At 42.0% G+C, this 19,911-nt stretch overlaps 1 protein-coding gene across 4 annotated transcripts in view; it reads right to left on the bottom strand.

Annotated features, from left to right (window-relative positions):
• The window catches only part of LAMA2 (laminin subunit alpha 2), a 588,677-nt gene that overhangs the window by 255,153 nt on the left and 313,613 nt on the right, over positions 1 to 19,911 (bottom strand). For 2 of the 4 annotated variants that reach the window (XM_074990591.1, XM_074990588.1), the window contains exons 15-17: positions 13,915 to 14,026; positions 6,703 to 6,756; positions 6,445 to 6,558 (exon numbers count right to left, since the gene is read on the bottom strand). In XM_074990591.1, the coding sequence (XP_074846692.1) occupies positions 6,445 to 6,558; positions 6,703 to 6,756; positions 13,915 to 14,026 (280 nt within the window). The remainder of the gene's footprint in view (positions 1 to 6,444; positions 6,559 to 6,702; positions 6,757 to 13,914; positions 14,027 to 19,911) is intronic. The other 2 variants (XM_074990592.1, XM_074990590.1) reach the window with 1 other exon arrangement.

The following is a 19,911-nucleotide window of genomic DNA, read 5'->3' on the forward strand; positions in this document are numbered from 1 at the left end:
TGCGGGGCCTTCCAGCAGGTTTACAGCGGTACAGCTTCTTGGGTCTCAGCTTGAGCTTGGAGCAAACTAGCGAGTGATCTGTATCACAATCAGCACTATGATAGCTGCGTGTCAGAAGGACGTTTTTGAGGTTATTATGCCTAGTGATGACCACGTCTAGTTGATGCCAGTGCTTCGAGCACGGGTGTCTCCACGACACTCTGTGCTGTGGCTTCGTTTGGAAGAATGTGTTTGTGATGCACAGATTGTGGTACGTGCACAGTTCAAGGAGACGCTGTCCATTGTCATTCATTTTTCCCACACCAAAGTGTCCTAAGCAGGAAGGCCATGAGGCCCAAACAGCTCCAACTCTTGCATTGAAGTCACTCAAGATGTACAGTTGTTCACGAGCAGGTATTTGCGCTACAGCAGCACTAAGCACATCATAGAACTTGTCTTTTACTTCTGGTGTGGCGTACAGGGTTGGAGCATAAGCACTGATCAGGTGGACGGGACCAGTGCAAGTTTGAAGTGTGATCTGAAGAAGTTTTTCTGATCCACCCATGACTAATTCCACCATTTGTAGAATGGTGTTTCTGACAGCAAAGCCAACACCATGCTCTCTGGGTTCTTCTTGGGCTTTACCCTGCCAGAAAAAGGTGTAGTCCTTTTCCTTTAGAGATCCCGAATCTGCGAGTCGCGTCTCTTGCAGTGCAGCGATATCAACTCAGAGCCTCTTCATTTCCTCGTTGATGACAGCGGTCTTTCAGGTGTCACTGATGGCCTGAAGATCTTCAGTCAAGCCAGTCAGCATGGTCCACACATTCCAGCAAGCAAGATTAAATTGTTGATGTTTCTCATTTCTTGTTGATTTTCTTATTGGTTTGCCTGGTGCCCAAATTTCAGTCACTTGTCAGGTTCAGGAACCTTAAGCCTCACGCACCCAGCGAGGCAGGTGAACTGTGGCGGGACAGTACCCTATTGGCTGGGGGCTGCCCAGCTTGAGGTGGGCGGTGACTGTCCAGTGAGATGCGAGGATCTCTCCCACCATCGAAGGCAACCCCTGGCACTCATTCTCTACGCCAGTCGAGCAAGAGCTTATAACCAGTATCTGTTGCCTCCCGTGTTGATGCAATGCTGTTCAGCGATGCCAGAGTACCTCTCCGAGCGCAAGCTTGGGCACTTATTATGGAGACTCTGTGCTGCCCAGACACCAGTGTCCCCCTCTCGGCTTTACTGATATAGTCCAAAGGAGAGGATAACCTCCACGTCCGGTACCAGCTCAGCTGCAGGAGTTGCTGGGACAGTGCCAGAAGTTGACACCGAACCGCCTTCGGACTCCACTCCAGATTTTCTGTCAGGGTTTACTCCCTTAGCTTTGCTCCTTCCCAGGATAACCCACAAGGCAGTGGGGTGTGGAGAATGTGGTTAAGGATCCCACTACTTCATACCTCCCTGTCACCAAGAGTCACCATAGCTCCCTGTGCAGCAATGACCTCATATCCCCGGGACCCTCCTCCCCACCTTTCGCCCCCACCCAGCTACCATCACCATAGGACCCTCCCCAACCCACTACCCCCATCTACTCCCATGTCCACCCTCCTCACTGCACTGGCCCCTCTCCCCCCAGCTGCTCTCAGTGCCCCCAGGTCCACCTTCCACCATCGCTCTTCAGGCTCTTCTCTTCAGACACTGCTTTTCTTGATAGTGCTGCCTTGAAGGGCACAGGTGGAACACCATACCTGAACAGGACAACAAACATGGGGCTCCTCCCGTGGCGAACTACCAGAGACAAACTCCCTTCCCTGTTAGCTGCTGCCCCCTGTTCGCTGCTCACAGTGTTCACTGAGAGCTCTCTTCTTACAGGGAGAGCTGCTAGCTGGTTAGGCCTGGCTCAAAGCCTTGCCTCCAGTCTAATCAGCCCTTGAAGGCTCACCTGGCAGGAAACTCCCCCAGTTCACATCTTGCAAACTGCTCCTCTCTGCACCACACAAACTCAGGCACACAGGCAGCTGATCAAACTGCCCTTCTCTGCAAAGTAACATAGCTGCCCAGACAGGCAGACATTCACCCGCCAGCTCACCACACAGCCCCCCAAATCCCACACTCACCCAAACTCCTCTGGGACGCTTCGCCCAGAGGCAAACTCCCTTCCCTGTTAGCTGCTGCCCCCATTCGCTGCTCAGCTGCACCCTGAGCCCCACCCAAAGCTACTAACTCTTCATCTGGCTACGGCTGTCCCCGGAGCCCCACAGATCTGGTGCGGTGCATACATGCAGGGAGCGCAGGACTGGGCCTGGAAGCCATGCAATCTGAGCCAGCGCGCTGCAAGCAGCCTCTGTGAGTGCTGCCATCCTCACAGCCATACCAGATACCCCCAAACCACTTCCCCACCACTGACATCCCTTGATCTCGCGCGCCCCCCCCCGCACTCCTCATGCTGCAGCGGGTCCCTTAGCTCCCTCTAAGCTCCCCCTCTAAACTTCCCTCTCAAAACTCCCTCCTCTTAGCAACCACCCTGTTCACAAGCTCCCTGGTCGCTTGCCAGCAGGGCTTTAGAGCTCTGGCCTACCTGAGAGAGCCCCTCCCTCTGATGACCGCTCAGCCAATCGGCACACAGCCTGGGCACATGGCCAGCCTGAGCACATGGCCTTTGAAACAAACACACACACAGCTCAGCACTCCAAACACCAAATAAACAGACAAACCCAGGCCCAGAACCCCCAAACCCAGGCACCCACACACTCCAGAGAGCCACTTACCCAAAGGTGCTGTAGTTTGCCTCCTCCTTCCCCAGGAGAGCCCCTCTCAAAACTCCCTCCTGTTAGCAACCACCCTGTTCGCAACCCCCCAGTCGCAAGCTCAATATTTAAGGCACAGAGAACCAAAAATAGTAATCAAGGTTGACAAATCAGAAGAATACCATCAAGGTGAGCAAATCAGAGAGCAGAGGGGCAGAAGGCAGGGGGTGTACAGGAACTAGATAAAGCCAAATGTGCACAAGAGTCCCTACAATGACCCAGAAAATTCCCATCCTGGTTCAAACCACGTGCGAATGTGTCAAATCTCAATACAAAAGACAGTTCAGAAGTCCTTCCCTCCAAACCACTGTGAAAAATCCTCTTCAGCAAAACGCAAATCCCCAGGTCACCAACAGAATGGTCCACTCCATCGAAGTGTCAACTGACAGGTTTGTGAATCAGGAGTGCCTTTAGGTCTGTTCCATGCCCATTAATTCTTCGTCCAAGAGAGTTTGAAGTCTGTCCAATACACAAAGCATGTGGACATTGTTGGCACACGATGACATACACGATGCTAGCTGAGGAACATGAGAACGCACCCATGATTCTGTGAATAACCCGGTTAGGTCCAACGATAGTATCTCCAGAATAGATATGTGGACAAAGTTGACAAGAGACCTCGCTGCAAGGAAAAGCTCCAGGACTGGTGCTCCCGTGGCACAGACTGCAGCTGTCAGCGAGAATCCTCACAAGGCCGGGAGGCCATCTGCAGGAGAGAATAGGCTCACCACCTATGGGTTTCTGGAGTGTGGCACCCCAGTTAAGGATAGGCTGCAGGTCCTCAACAATACGTTGCAGTTGCTTGAGCCGGGGGCTGCAGGCAATGGCCAGTGGCGCTCCACCACTGGCTTTCATGGGCTCATCCTGGAGCAGCCGGTCTCCGGGCACTCATCTGGCCCCGCCAATCCATTTTTTTACTTGTCCTGGTGGGAAATTCAGGTTTATGAGTATTTGGTAAAGATCTTGTAGTTTTCAGTCTCTGTCAGTAGGATCAGAGCAAACGCGACTGCACGCAAGGGCGTGACCGTAAACAGTGGATCTAGTTGTGTGTGCAGGATGGAAGCTAGAAGCGTGTCGTTAAGTATAGAAATCAGTGGGTTTCCAGTAAAGTGTGGTACTGATCAGGCCATCCTTGATTTGTACTGTAGTGTCCAGGAAATATATCTCCTGCGTGGAGTAGTTGAGGCATAAGTTGATGGTGGGGTGTAGATTGTTAAAGTCTCTGAGAAATTCTTCTTGAGTCTCCATAACATGGGTCCAAATCATAAAGATGTCATCAATGTATCTTAAGTAGAGGAGGGGTAATAGGGGACGAGAGCTAAGGAATCATTGTTCCAGGTCAGCCATAAATATATTAGCACATTGTGGGACCATGTGGGTGCCCATAGCAGTTCCACTAATCTGGAGGTATAAATTGTCCCCAAATTGGAAATAATTGTGAGTGAGAACAAAGTTACAGAGGTCAGACACCAGACTGGCTGTGGTGACATCAAGGATGGTACTCCTGACTGCTCTTGTGCACACTTGGCTTTATCTAGTTCTTGACTCCCCCCACCCCGACTTCTGCCCCTCTGCTCTCTGATTTGCTCGCCTTGATGGTATTTTTCTGATTTGTCAACCTTGATTCCTATGTTTGGTTCTCTGTGCCTTAATTATTGAGTCTCTTCTGGTATGGCTATGATCTGAAGAAGTGGGTCTGTCCCATAAAAGCTCATCACCTAATAAATTATCTTGTTAGTCTTTAAAGTGCTACTGGACTCCTTTTTTGTTTTGAAAGTATATAGAGTAGCACCGCTATTGCTCTCTTACTATTAAAATGACTAGGGGTTTGGAATGGGTACCAGATGAAGAGAGATTAAAAAGACTGGATTTTCAACTTAGACAAGAGGACAGGAAGGGGGGATATGATAGAAGTTTATAAAATCATGACTGGTGTGGAAAAAGTGAGCAAGGAAAAATCGTTCCCATGACATAAGAACTAGGGGTCCTCAAATAAAATTAATGAGTGGCAAATTTAAAACTAACAAACAGATATTTTTCTTCATGCGGCACATGATAGGCCTGTGGAACTCCTTTATGTTATGAAGATCAGGACTTTAATAAGGTTCGAAAAAGGAATAGATAAATTCATGGAGATTAGGTCCATCGATGGTTATTAAGCAGGATGGGTAGGAAAGGTGCCCCTAGCCTGTGTTTGTCAGAGGCTGGAAACAGATGACAGGAGAGGGATCACTTGTTGATTACCTGTTTTATTGACTCCCTCTGGTGCATCTGGCATTGGCATCTGTTAGAAGACAGCATACTGGGCTAGATGGACATTTGGTCTGACCCAGCACGGCCATTCTTAAGTTCTTAATGGTGCAAAATCAGTGGACTACACAACCTCTACAACACAGCCCTCCATCATTCCCCACAAAGGAGCATGAGTGAATGACTGGTAGAGAAAAAAAGAGATCCTAAGTTATTGAGTTGCTTTGGCTGAGCATGTGTTCCAATAAGTAGTATACTAAATTCTCTCTGTGTGAGGAATGACAAACCCATATCAGCATAGTCATGAATTTTTCTTATTGCATTTAAAGTGAAGAATTCAAAATGTACCTGTCAGGAGAGTTACGTTTTCCTAGGTACTTCTTAAAGACTTACTGTATAATTAAAATGCTATTCATGGAAAGGCAATGTGAAAAATCTACTGATCTACAAATTAAGGCCATCTTGCTTTGTACTGCAGTGCAATTAAACATCTTGTATGGGGGAAAACAGGAAGACCAGTGGTAATTCTAAATGCCAAATTACATTGCAAAAACCTTGAATTTTAATTTTGGACTTTTCCCAGAAGCTTTTTCTTAAGGAGAGAAAAGAGAACATTTAGAAACACACACAATACAGAGTCTGCTTGAAATTCTACAGGGAAATAAGAGTATGATATCCCACTAAATTGGCACTGGTTCAAATTGTGTTTCTGCAAGACTAATGAAATGAGAAATGTTGTTTCAAGCTACATGCCATGTCAGAGAATATAAAACTAAAATGCCCTTGAGTTAATCAGAGCAGCCTATTCAGCGTAATTTGCCCATTCCAAAAAGATTACAGAGCAGGGTAGAAACTCTGCATATTGGGTTAGATTGTTCTGGATAATAGTGTGGACTTAATTGCTGAATTAATATGGAATTATAACGAATATATGCGTTCTGCAGGGAAAATGCAGGTTTCCTGATTGATTAAGCATTTCTTTGAAGCTAGAGGAGGAAGCCAACAACAATACCTTCTTGCTATCTTGGAACAGAATTTACAAAGTTAGCTTCTGCAGACAAAAAACAAAATAAACCCACAACAGGGGACAGAGATGGGAGGCAATGGGAAATCTTGCACAGAAAACTTACTGACGCACTTCATTCCCTTCCGTCATGCCCTCTCATATGCTTTTGAGCTTATTTTACCATTTAAAACTATAGAGAGCAGGCCCGCCTTTTTGCTTATATGCAGAAGCTACTTTAGGCTGCTATAGGAGCATTCAGAAGCAGTTCAGTTGAAAGGTCTCAGCTCTCAAATCATTGCTTCTTTTCCTCAAATATTTGAGGTCCCAATGATGGTTAATTGAATTATGTTGATTTATTGAGCAGATCTTGGCTCCACCAATCAGATGACCACAGGCAGTAGCACTTACTATGCATTCTCCTGTGATGTCATCACAGGACTCCGCGTGACCAAAGCATTTACATGGTTCACAGATCCCACCAAAAATAGTTCCGTTCACTCGTCTGTGTCTAGGCCAACAAGACTGCAAGAAATACAACAAATTGATCAGTTAGTATGTGACTTTATTTTTAAATGGTTTTGAATTTGATACACTCAGAAAATCTATATGTTAAGTATTGAAATATTTCTAGAATTATTCTTCCTGGCACTGTGGCTTCACACTGACCTTAGCTTTACTGGTAGTTGGGAGATTAGAGGAAGCATTAACTTGATCTTTCTTCTGAAATGGTAAAATAAAGCAGAGAAATGAAGAATGGAAACACGACAGAGTCAAAGCAAAAGGTACATATTTAGAAAAAGCCAGAAGACATAATACTGAAAGAGAGAGAGAGAAAAGCAAGGGCTTTCTTTGGGACACTTAACTACAAACAATTCACAACTAAAATACCCTTCATTCTTTCTTGTTCCAGTTCTAACAGCAGACTGTATTAAATGACAGCACAGGTTGAAAACAAAGTTTGCTCCTTTATCCGCAAGTTTTATTTTTTCATGCATACATAATGGTTTCACTTCTGAAATTCTTTATTTTAAATTTAGATTCAGTAAATGGATAACTAGATTATTCTTGGCAAAAGTGATATCTTACAACTGATTCATTAGCAAAAATTCAGCTATTTCACTTATTCATAATAAGATGCCAGATAGCAGTTTTCTTACTACAGAGTTCAAAAATGGATTTAGTTTTCACTAATTATCCTCTTTGTCTAAAGTTGTTCATGGGATCCAGTGGTTTTGCATATTGTAAATAGGTGCATGACACATTGTATTGACCAAGAAGAGAGCCCACCTTATGAAAGATGGGAATAGACCTACAGAAAAAGAATTACACTTTAAAAAATATTTTCCAAACAACCTACAGCTAACAAGTGATCTCATTTCCACTCTATAAGGTATGGCTTTTTATTTTTATGTTTCTATAATCATGCTCCTATATAACCTGAGAAAGCTTTGAAGATTAATGAGAAAAAGAAGATTTTCTTTGAGAAATATTCCAGGAAAAGATGTTAATATTTTTTATTGCTGTTTTGTTTTTGGCAAGGCATTTTTAATCAAAATATACTGTAGATGTCAAATTAAAAACAAAAAGCCTTAACAAACACAAAGAGTTCTTTTTTCTCCTGCTGTGGAAGACATGTCAAGAAGTTCCTGAACAGCCACCTTCTATGTTCTAATTTATTCCTCCTTTATAGACGGCACACAGTTTTTAATTTTTCTTCAAAACGTAACCAAAATATGAGGGGGTTAGCAAGCATGCATCACATTGTACTATTTAAGGCTGATAATTTCAGTCATTGAAGGGAGGTGGAAGACTAATCCCAGCCTCGTTTGATGGTGGGCCATCCAAGATGAACTTCAAAGCATGAAATGAAAAATTGGATAGAAGAGAGGGAGAGAGTTTATGGGTTGAGATTTAAAGAGAGGAAATTACAATGATTCAGAGGGCAGCTGCCAATTCCAGTTTAATCATGGCAGCATCAGTGTGAGACACTGGCTCCCCATAATGGAAAGCCATATGGGAGATCAGCAAGAAGCCAAAACCAGGTGGAGGAGTCAGTATGCGAGGAAACTGGTACATATAAGGTCAGAGGGGCGATGGAGGCAGAACTAAGTTAGTTTCACAAGCCTGAACAGTTGCTTTAGATTTTTAAAAATGGATCCCCATTCCAGCTGCTTCTTGCCATAAACATTGAACTGAACAAATTTTCTTGCCCATATTCTTGTAGAAAATGAATTTTAAGTTCAAGCACTTGAATATTATCACTGGAGGTGACATCTATGGAAATATTCTAGCACAGCAAAAGAATCTGGGTTCCCCAAACACTTCATTAGAGCATTAGTACATATGCAGCTCTGTGAGCCAGAAAAGGGTTTGACCTCCCCTTTCACAACTATTTTCCCACTTATAACTATTTATATTGCTGTAATGTCAGTTGTATTGTGCAGACACATGCAATTGTCCTGTATAAACAGCATGAAAGAAAATTACATTTAAAATCTGCACCATAGCGGTAAAGCTATGGTAGCCTCAGCTCAGAAGAAACCAAGCTTTGGTAGGTGTTGCCAAGAAAGAAAAAAGTTAAAGTTCATTAAAATCCTGTTTAACTACACTCTTTCAGCTGTTATAAGCCCTGGGTGATTCAAAACCCCACCAGCTACTTCCATGTCTCCTGATTATAAGAGTCATAGTCATCCAGTCAGGGACCAGAAACAATACTTGTGATTTTTGTGACAAATCACAATTAGCAAGCATGCAGCTCAGATTTTGAATAGCTAGTAGGGAGTGCTCATAACAGTCAGTTCAATAAATAAATATTAGGAATTCACGATCTGCTCACTGGCATTCTGTCAGCAGGAATAAAGGCTAAACTTGTCAAACAGAATTTTCCACCACACATTATTTGCCCAGCACAAAGGCTCCAACTGTGTAACTGAGAGAACACAGACAGACAGAACATCTATGGTGGCATTCTCTGAAATGCTTCCAGTTCCACGCGCAGGGCCAGATAGACAGGCAGAACTTCAGAGTCTCAATGCGTGGATGAGACGATGGTGTAGGGAAGAGGGGTTTAGATTTATTAGGAACTGGGGACACTTTTGGGGTAGGGGGAGCCTATACAGGAATGATGGGCTCCACCTAAATCAAGGTGGATCCAGACTGCTGGCATTAAACATTAAAAAGGTCGTAGAGCAGTTTTTAAACTAAGAGGTCGGGGAAAGCCGATTGGTGCGGGGGAGCACCTGGATCGGACGGGGACTTCTCTTACACGAGGCTCCATAGATAGGGATTCCCTAGAAGTTAGTCAGATAGGGAACGTGGGAAATAATATATGGGCAAGATCAGATGTGAAACAATCGCATATAAAAAAATCCAACGCGTCTGTGAAAGGCGGACATATAAATAGTGGTAGTTTTTTAACGTGCTTTTACACAAATGCTAGGAGTCTATCTAATAAGATGGGTGAACTGGAGTACCTCATATCAACGGAGGAAGTTGACATAATAGGCATCTCAGAAACATGGTGGAATGAGGACAATCAGTGGGACACTATCATACCGGGATATAAATTATATCGGAAAGGCAGAACAGGTTGTGCGGGTGGCGGAGTGGCACTATATGTGAAGGATAATATAGAATCAAATGAAGCAAAAATCCTAAAGGAATCAAAATGTTCCATAGAATCATTATGGATAACAATTCATTCCTCTAATATGAATATGGCATTAGGAATATATTACTGACCACCTAACCAGGACAGTGATAGTGATGCTGAAATGTTAAGGGAGATTAGAGAGGCTATCAAAATAAAAAACACAGTAATAATAGGAGATTTCAATTATCCCCATATTGATTGGGTGCATGTCACCTCAGGACGGGATTCAGAGATTAAATTTCTTGATGCCTTAAATGACTGCTTCTTGGAGCAGCTAGTACAGGAACCCACAAGGGGAGAGTCAATTCTCGATCTAGTCTTGACTGGAACGCAGGATCTGGTCCAAGAGGTAACTGTTACTGGACTGCTTGGAAATAGTGACCACAATATAATAACTTTTAATATTCCTGTGTTGGGAAGAACACCGCAGCGGTCAAACACTCTGGCATTTAATTTCAAAAAGGGGAATTACACTAAAATGAGGAAGCTAGTTAAACAGAAACTAAAAGGTAGAGTAATTAAACTAAAATCCCTGGAACCTGCATGGAAACTGTTTAAAACACCATACTAGAGGCCCAACTTAAATGTATACCCCAAATAAAAAAACACAGTAAGAGACCTAACAAAGAACCACCACGGCTAAACAGCCATGTTAAAAAGGCAGTGAGAGAGAAAAGGGCAGCTTTTAAAAAGTGGAAGTCAAATCCTAGTGAGGAAAATAGAAAGGAACATAAACACTCCCAAATTAAGTGTCATAATGTAATACGAACAGCCAAAAAAGATTTTGAGGAACAGCTAGCCAAAAATTCAAAAAACGATAGTAAAATGTTTTTTAAATACATTAGAAGCAGGAAGCCCGCTAAAAAAGCAGTGGGGCCCTTGGACGATAAAGATATAAAGGAGCAATCAAGGAAGACAGTGCCATTGCGGAGCGATTAAATGATTTCTTTGCTTCAGTCTTCACGGCTGAGGATGTTACAGAGGTTCCTAAATCTGAGCCAGCCTTTTTAGGTGACAAATCTGAGGAACTCACTCAGATTGAAGTGACATTAGAGGAGGTTTTGGAGTTAATTGATAAGCTGAATAGTAACAAGTCTCCAGGACCAGACGGTATTCACCCAAGGGTTCTGAAAGAACTCAAATGTGAAATTGCGGAGTTATTAACAGTGGTTTGTAACCTATCCTTTAAATCCGCTTCAGTACCCAGTGACTGGAAGATGGCCAATATAACGCCAATATTTAAAAAAGGCTCCAGAGGAGACCCTGGCAATTATAGACCGATAAGTCTAACATCAGTACCAGGCAAATTAGTAGAAACAATAGTTAAGAATAAAATTGCAAGGCACGTAGAAGAGCACGAATTGTTGGGCAAAAGTCAGCATGGTTTCTGCAGAGGGAAGTCGTGTCTAACTAATCTATTAGAATTCTTTGAAGGGGTTAATAAACGTGAGGACAAGGGGCACCCAGTGGACATAATATACCTAGATTTCCAGAAAGCCTTTGACACGGTCCCACACCAAAGGCTTTTATGTAAATTAGGTGGTCATGGGATAGGAGGAAAGATCCTTTCATGGATCGGGAATTGGTTAAAAGACAGAAAACAAAGGGTGGGAATAAATGGTAAATTTTCACAATGGAGGAGGGTAACTAGTGGTGTTCCCCAGGGGTCAGTCCTGGGACCGATCCTGTTCAACTTGTTCATCAATGATCTAAAAAATGAGGTAAGCAGTGAGGTGGCAAAGTTTGCAGATGACACCAAGTTGTTCAGGACAGTCAAAACCAAAAGGGATTGTGAAGAACTACAAAAAGATCTCAGCAAACTGAGTGATTGGGCAGCAAAATGGCAAATGAAATTTAATGTGGGTAAGTATAAGGTAATGCATGTTGGAAAAAATAACCCAAATTACACGTACTACATGATGGGGTCAAATTTAGCTACGACAGATCAGGAAAGGGATCTTGGAGTTATAGTGGATAGTTCTCTGAAGACATCCATGCAGTGTGCAGCGGCAGTTAGTAAGGCAAATAGGATGTTAGGAATTATTAAAAAAGGGATCGATAATAAGACAAAAGATATCATACTTCCCCTATATAAAACTATGGTACGCCCACATCTCGAGTACTGCGTGCAGATGTGGTCTCCTCACCTCAAAAAAGATATATTGGCATTAGAAAAGGTTCAGAAAAGGGCGACGAAGATGATTAGGGGCTTGGAACGGGTCCCATATGGGGGGAGGCTAGAGAGACTGGGACTTTTCAGTCTGGAAAAGAGGCGATTGAGGGGCGATATGATAGAGGTATATAAAATCATGAATGGTGTGGAGAAAGTGAATACAGAAAAATTATTTACCTTTTCCCATAATACAAGAACTAGGGGACACCAAATGAAATTGATGGGTAGTAGGTTCAAAACTAATCAAAGGAAATTTTTCTTCACACAGCGCACAGTCAACCTGTGGAACTCCTTGCCCGAGGAGGCTGTGAAGGCCAGGACTCTATTAGGGTTTAAAAAAGAGCTTGATAAATTTTTGCAGGTTAGGTCCATAAATGGCTATTAGCCAGGGATAAAGTATGGTGCTCTAGCCTTCAGAACAAGGGCAGGAGATGGATGGCAGGAGATAAATCACTTGATCATTGTCTTCTGTTCTCCTTCTCTGGGGCACCTGGCATTGGCCCCCGTCGGCAGATGGGATGCTGGGCTGGATGGACCTTTGGTCTGACCCAGTATGGCCATTCTTATGTTCTTATGTTCTTATGACTGCTGCACCCACGCAGAGCCTCATGGACTCTACTAGGGCTGTTCGACAGTGCAGCCATTTGCACGGGTAGTGTCAACTGTAGAAACTAGGCCTTTGTGTATGTTAAATCCACAAGGAGTGCTACAAACGGGCAATAACTGTGAACTGAATGTGGGGACAGAACATGAGGGTAATATAACTTGGCTCTCCAGAGCAAGAGAATGGTTTGACTGGAACATCCTGCGCACCTCGGAGATCAGAAGATAAGGATTTCGCCCAATTAAGATGAGAAGTGGTTAAGGAAGGAGTCAGAATTTCAGCAGAATCAAGGTAAGCAGGAGTTCTGCCAATGTTCCAAAGTTGGTAGTAGGCAGAACTAGAGACAATTGCAGTCAAGGGGCCTCTAAAATTTCTGGCCTTGAGAGCAAAGTTAAGGACTGAATTAAGAAGAGTAATGGAGCAGTCAGAAGCATGAGTGTCCAGGATAATAATGGTGTTTCAGCCAAGTGTGCTTCCCTAAGTAATTGTGCCTACTGGAGACAGGCTGTAAAAGCTGCATCTATCTAGCTAGCAATGGTTTCATTTGATTTTGTTCCTATCTCTATCATTTGGAAGTGATACAATCATCTTTGAATTCTTTAGGTTGGCTTTCTAGATTAGTATTACTAGCTCCAGCAAAAAGCAAAAGCATTTGGTATGAAACAAGATTCTAAGTCCTAAATATCATATACAAGCATGGGGTGATTTAAAGAAAAAGCGAGTTGACAAGCAAATGCCTAGAGTGTCTGTGTAAATGGCATATTGTTTGTACTTTTGTGAAGCAGAGCATCTTGGTGTTTGAAATCAATTCCTTAGGGGCATAGCTTCTGAAGACTTTTGCGCTCCACTTTACCCCAAGCCATGTCTTTCTTAGTAAGCATGAGTATACGTGGGTGCATGCATTAAGGGCGCTCCAGTGAGCATGTATGAACATATGCGTGTTGTGAGAGCATATGTATACTACTCCTGTAAGCTTCAACAAGGCTGTACAAAAGGAAAATACTGAAGAGCACACAAGCAAAGTGGGGAGTTGGGTGTGGGGAGGGGAGTGAGAATTCAGCCACATTTGGACCATAAGAACGAAACAAAAGCCAAGTCTATGGTATACTGTACCAGCAGGGGTTCCTAAAATGTCATCTTTGAACAATATCAGTTACATATGGGCTAAACCAGATTTACAGAAGAGGCACTCTGGAATCAAATGTTGTGTTTTGCAAATAATTAGGGAACATTATTATTACAATTTTCAGTGATAAGAAGAATAATTTAACACTACAAGATGCCAAGCAGCAATTTCTCATTTGATCCAAAATCTAAGAGCAAGTGAATCAATTAAATGCAATGGCTCATGTTTGTATGTTGCATCAGCAGGCAGTTCCCACAGACTTCAGCGTTAGTGCACGTGATTTGCACTGCGATTAAGTCTCCCAGCTCCACATAGATACTCACTTCACAGGAGGTACCACTGTACCCTGGAGGACACTGACAAACCTCCACAGCAGATGCCACATTTCGGTCAGTTGAATAACGATCAGCAACTTCAAGGCTAACCCCACTCAACCTGAGTTCAGACGAATAAAAATAAAATGGTTAACTCAAAAACCAAGTATGGAAGGCAGAAAAACTAAAAGTGAATAGGCAGACTCTCTGTGCTGTTCTCATTTACTTGTTTAAATATAGGAAGTTATTCATATTTATCTGCTCTCAAATTTCCTAGCCTAATGTCTGAAGGCTTGTAACTATTTCTGCTTAACAGGTGAAGAAGAATATGGTCAGCCCACACTTGAAATCTCACAACACTGCCTTGGTACGATGAATGCTATTCTTGGCATGTAAGGTGCATGCTTTAGATTTCATTACAGATGTACATATAAATAGCCTGCTTGTAGCAAATGAAATAGCAAAGAATTTTACACCCTAAAATAACTGTTGCCTACTTAAAACATTGTCTTGTTGCTTTGATTATGGGACTTTTTTCCTCTGAAGATTTGCCCTTTCGAAAAACTTGCCAACTTTACAGCTCTGTGCAGGAAGAAATCTATACTACACACTGGAGAAAGAGAACCTTCTATCATTAGTTCCAGTTCTCCAAATCACACAAAGAGAGGAGAGAGACACACAGGAAGTTTTGATTGTTTATATAACCTTGCAACAGAAAGCTGGAATAAAATGTTAAGTCAACCTCTCTTGAAATTATTTTGGCACCACAGCAGTATAGCTGATTATTCATCTCAGTAGCAACTAACCCTAAAACCCCTCAACAGTAACTTACTTTCAATTAATTTAAAAACAAATTAAGGAGCCAAATTGGCAATAATCGTTTTACTCAGTGAGAGAAAATGCTACAATCTTTCATTGTCTGCCATAAATGATTTGGAAGAGTGTTAAGTATTATTTTACTATTTAAAAATACTTTGTCTAAATCAGCAATTCAAGACAGTAACACATGGCATCTATTTTAAAGTGAATTTGAGTGGTAAGTCACCTCCTTGCACGTTGTGACAGACTGCACAAATCTTTTTATAAGTCTTGGAGTGGACCATGCACCACGGTGTACCCTGTTTCAGAGGTACCTCTCTGGTAGATAGCAGGCTGAGATCAGCGGGATTGATTCCTAACTAAGGCTCAAAGCATAGGCATTCTGCGGGGAGTGACGGGGCAGGGAGGCACATAATTTCACTCCCCATTGGCCTCACTGGAACTGCCCCTTCCCTCCAATATAGAAGTTAAACTACACCTGTGATTCAGAAGTACTCCATTTACATCAGTGCGGTGCAACCTGAGCTACCTTACTGCCCTTAAAGGAGGTCTTGGTTACTAGGGATGGCTGAAAACATTCCACGCCAATATATTTTCAAAGTAACAGAGCTTTTTCACACAATGGCAGTTTTTGTGGGGGGAAAAACGTTCACTGAAAAAAATTTGGTTTTCAAACAAAAAAGTTTGCTGTTTTGGTTTCCAGATGCCTAAAAACATATTGATTTGAAAAAAAATATGCCTCATAAACATACACAGTGTTAAATTTTTTTACAAGAAAAAAAATCACACCAAGCAGAGACATTACTCCCAGAGAGAAAGAAGGAAACAGATGAGAATAAAGGAAAGTAGTTATGCAGAGGGGTGTACAAGAAGCCAGAGTAGGGAGTATGGGAAAGAATAAGAGACTCTCTGTGTGGTTTGTATGGGAGTTATTTTTGGCAGGGTTTCAGTTTATTGCAGGCTCAGCTAAAGACTTTTGCCAAATTGGGGTCAATTCAGATAAAATCTAAACCCCCTGCAATAAAACTCACGCAGAGGGGGAGAGCTGAGTACACACTCCAGTCTCCAGTAAGCTCTCTCTTGCCTTTCTTATTTCATTCTGTCCCTTGCTACTAACTAGCTGTACAATTACCCTTTTTTTAGTTCTACTTTCCATGAACAATTCTTAGCCCATTAGATATTAAAGAACCACAACTAAGAAGCTATAAAAAAGGCACAGAATAAATCAAAGGATTTAAAAAGAAAGACCCATGAACAAAACAAAAATTGAAATATTGAATCTCATTTGCCCATTGACTTTATTGGTCTGTTCCCAGCTCTGTGTAATATAATTTAGAACAATGAGAAACTGTTACGCACAGAAACATTTCACCTAATATTATTCCACATTTGTATTCACTGAATAGTTCCCATTTTCATTAGGTTCTGCTGTTTGCTAAATGGGATTTTAATGTGTTTAACAGTTTTTAGTGTTAAATAGTTACTCATTGAAGAAAGCTGCAGTGCATTTTTTCCACTTCATTGTGGTAATTTCTATTCCTCAGTGCCATTCTGCATTCATTAAAATATATAATACTGGCAGTAATGGAGCACTGCATTCTGGAGATACATGAACTATCTGAGATTTGATATCTAGACCAAATATTTAAGATGACTGTTACTGTCAGCCAGCAACTGCTGACTTCTAAATACAAATAAATTAAAATAAAGACAGACATTTCAGGCAGCATCAGCACAGTTTACTGCCTGCCACGGCAAGCATTTGAATTACATCAGATGTGTAAGGATACTGACCTGAGCATTGTTCATTTGTCTTTTATCTGATTCTGTATACTTAGGGGATCCCACTGTTTTGCCTTTACCATCCTCGTCCCCTGTATCTCAGACTGTCTAGACTGCAGGGAATTGTCAGCAAAAGATATGCAAATTGCACATTGCAATTTGCATATCTTTTGCCAACAATTCTATCGAGAGAGACTTTTCTGACATTTGGTCCATCCACATGGGGCCAAATGTCAGAAAACCCCCCTCTTTTAAGACATCCCTTCTGCCTTGTAGAACTAGGTGTACAGGGATGTCAACAGAATACTCCTGACTGGCAAATCTCTTCCCAGAGATCTGCAGTTTGGACATGTAGATAAAAGTTTTGTTGACAGAAGCCTGTAGTCTAGACATAGCCTCAGTGATGAGTCAATTTCAGATTGCTAGTAACATATTATCTTTATCGGGATTTCTACAACTGCCTCCTTGTGCCCATCTCAGTCTATGCCACATTTACATTAGCAGTAATGGCAAATATTAACAGTGAATAAGCAAATGTTATTATTACGGGCTTCCTTGGAACAGAGTCTGAACACTGCCAGATTAAGTAGCATGACACAACAGAGTTTTTCAGTTCTGCCAAACTACAGTAGATAAATTTTAAGAGTTCGATTAGATTGGAAGATTCCATCAGATCTAACAGAGTTTCCCAATTTAGGCAGAAAAGTAACAATTGCTTTCAACCCTGTGCTGCTTTTCACTTCTCCTCATGTGTTTATCTTCTCTACATGGGCTTTTATTTAGATTTTAATTTGAGGACACTTCCTAATTATGAGCTCGAGTAATAGTTGCATCCCTAGCTTTAAAAGAATCCATAAGACATTCAAGGTGAAATGCTTAGTTAAGGGTATAACATTACAAGTTAATAGGAAGTATTTTCCAGTTTTTATGATACTGACATTTTTATGGCTTTTTTTTTTTTAAATCCTCTGTCAGAATAAAAAATAGAGGAGGTGAGGGCACTCTTCTGGTTCAGGCTCAGACTGACTGGGACAAAGAACACAGATTCATTTATCAGCTCTGTAAGAGTTTGCACAACTCATTAAATCTGTCTGTGCAGAAATTTTCCAATGCCAACTACCACATCATCCTTGAAGATCCTTGCAGATATGAAGCCATTAGCAGGTTGAATATTTGCTTTATTTAAAAGAATGGGGGTATTAAAGATAGTGAATTTCTGCTGCTGTTTTGAGGAAGAACTTACCCACTGGAGAAACCTAAAAGCCCTCAAATGCTTACTGGATGGAATGGGACCTTTGGAACTCTGACTCATGCACACTCTCTCTCTCTCTCTCTCTCTCCCCCACTAGTCTTCAGGCTACCTAAGCTTTCTGGGGAAGTGTGACCTTCAGAACCCATCAACCCTACTCTTAAAGCAGCCAGAACAGTCATTGCAAACACACAAAGCACACAGACACTTACAGAATTTTCCCTGTACTCCCAAGATTTGTAGGGCCAGGGGAACAGGAAATGAAGTTAAATTTTAGCCAAATCCTTTATGGAGAGAACAGCATATTATACATTTATTTTAATGAGTAAGATTATTATTGAGTGTTGAGCCAATTGGGAAATCAATCAGATATTTTGCAAGATAGTAAAGAGCATTACCACTTAGCCACAGGGCCTACAGTGTTTTATTCACATGAAATATACTCTAACAGGAAATACCACTGATTTACCAGCTACTGCTGTGTCTGTCCCATCAGCATTGGAAATTGGTGGTACAAATGTGAAGTAATGAACAGCAAAAGATCATGTTATTACAGAGAACATGGCTGAAATCATAGCAAAATTCCCACGTATTTCAGTGGTAGCCTGGGTTTCACACTATGTCTTCCTCTGTATTGTACAGCACTAAGCAGCCTACTGGCACTCAGTAAACCATGACAACCAAAGAGCAAGTTGTCTTCAGAGTCTTAAAGGCTTTGCATGGTACTGGTGATGTTATAAACACAAACAAAAAACTACTTTAAAGAACATTAATGGAGGGATCACAGATTTACCAGCCACTGATACGTATGTAAGGAAGGAGGTCTGCACCCTCAGCACTTACTGGAAATACTATACAGTGTCTGTGGTGAATAGAAGCAAGATGTCCCGAGAGATGTGTACTGAGAGCAGCTCAAAGTCATTTTTTTTTAGCCAGAGGAAATGAATATGGAGAACATTCTTCTAAAGGCCTAACAGCTACCCTTTTTGTATCATAGACCTTATGGGAGTTGCATTTCCAAGCACAATGCCATTTTGATTGGAGGAAAAATGCCACAAACCTGCAAAGCACTAATTAGGGATTTTTATTCTGACCCCTGATCAGAACAGAATGTTCTCCTGGAAAGCTTCCCTAAAGTTACTTCTCATCAGAGAGGTTCCTTTTACCATGAAATGCTAAAGAGCCCCAAAATGCAATGTACCATCACAGCAATGAAGAGTCTTCCCTTAAAGGTGGACAGTGCACAGTTTAAGAATAAGGAGTCCTGGTTCTGTCAGCAGCCTCCCAAAGGGCCTAGCAAGTCCCTCCACCTGTTGGCCACATGATATAGATGGGGAAAATAATCTTTGCCTTCCTTTACAAAGTGCTTTGAGATCTGAAAAGGGACACGTGCTTATAAAATGTATTACTATAGTTCTGAGAGTTGGTGGGAAGTGGATGGTGGGGGAGGGGAAGGTGTGTCTGCATCTTTTCACAAAGTTCACCTAGCATATTTCATCTGAATTGTACAGTGTATGACACAGCATATTAGCTTTAAATATTAAAAGCAGTTCTCTGTCAAGAAGTAAACTCTGGGGAATCAAAAGTGGGAACTTGGAACTTGGCAGCAGACAGGATACTGAGAACTCCTTGGGACTTTGTAGGAGAAAGTTTTAGGGAGAGTGGCCCATGCCAAAACACTTGGATTTGAAAATCCTTGACCTCACCTAAAATATGGGTCTGGATCTAAACCAGCTGGCAGCCTCTTTCCTCCACAATGCATCAAACTATAATGCCAGTTCCAAACACTGCCAAGCAGAAGAATGTTTAGGTCTAGAACCAAATTTTGCAAACTAGCTTGTTCTCACATTTAAAGGATTAAGATACAGAAAAGTGCCTTAAGTAACAAAACAGAGGGAGAGGAAAGAGGAGATTAAAGAAGTGAGGTCAATTGTTACTGGGTAAAAATCCCTGGATACCCGTACAAAAGCTGATGTGAGCAACCTGTACATGCGCCATGACCTACATTTCAACATCTACAAGTTGGAATCATTATTTAAGCTGCTTGGAATTAAAACAACGGCTCGAGTGATTTAAAACACTCTGCATAGTTCGAAAATCAGTACTTATTTGCTTTTCAATTTATTTGCCATGTCTCAGCTGGATACCAGTTTAAA

This window comes from Carettochelys insculpta, chromosome 3 (genome assembly GCF_033958435.1).
Source record: "Carettochelys insculpta isolate YL-2023 chromosome 3, ASM3395843v1, whole genome shotgun sequence".
NCBI lineage: Eukaryota > Metazoa > Chordata > Testudines > Carettochelyidae > Carettochelys > Carettochelys insculpta.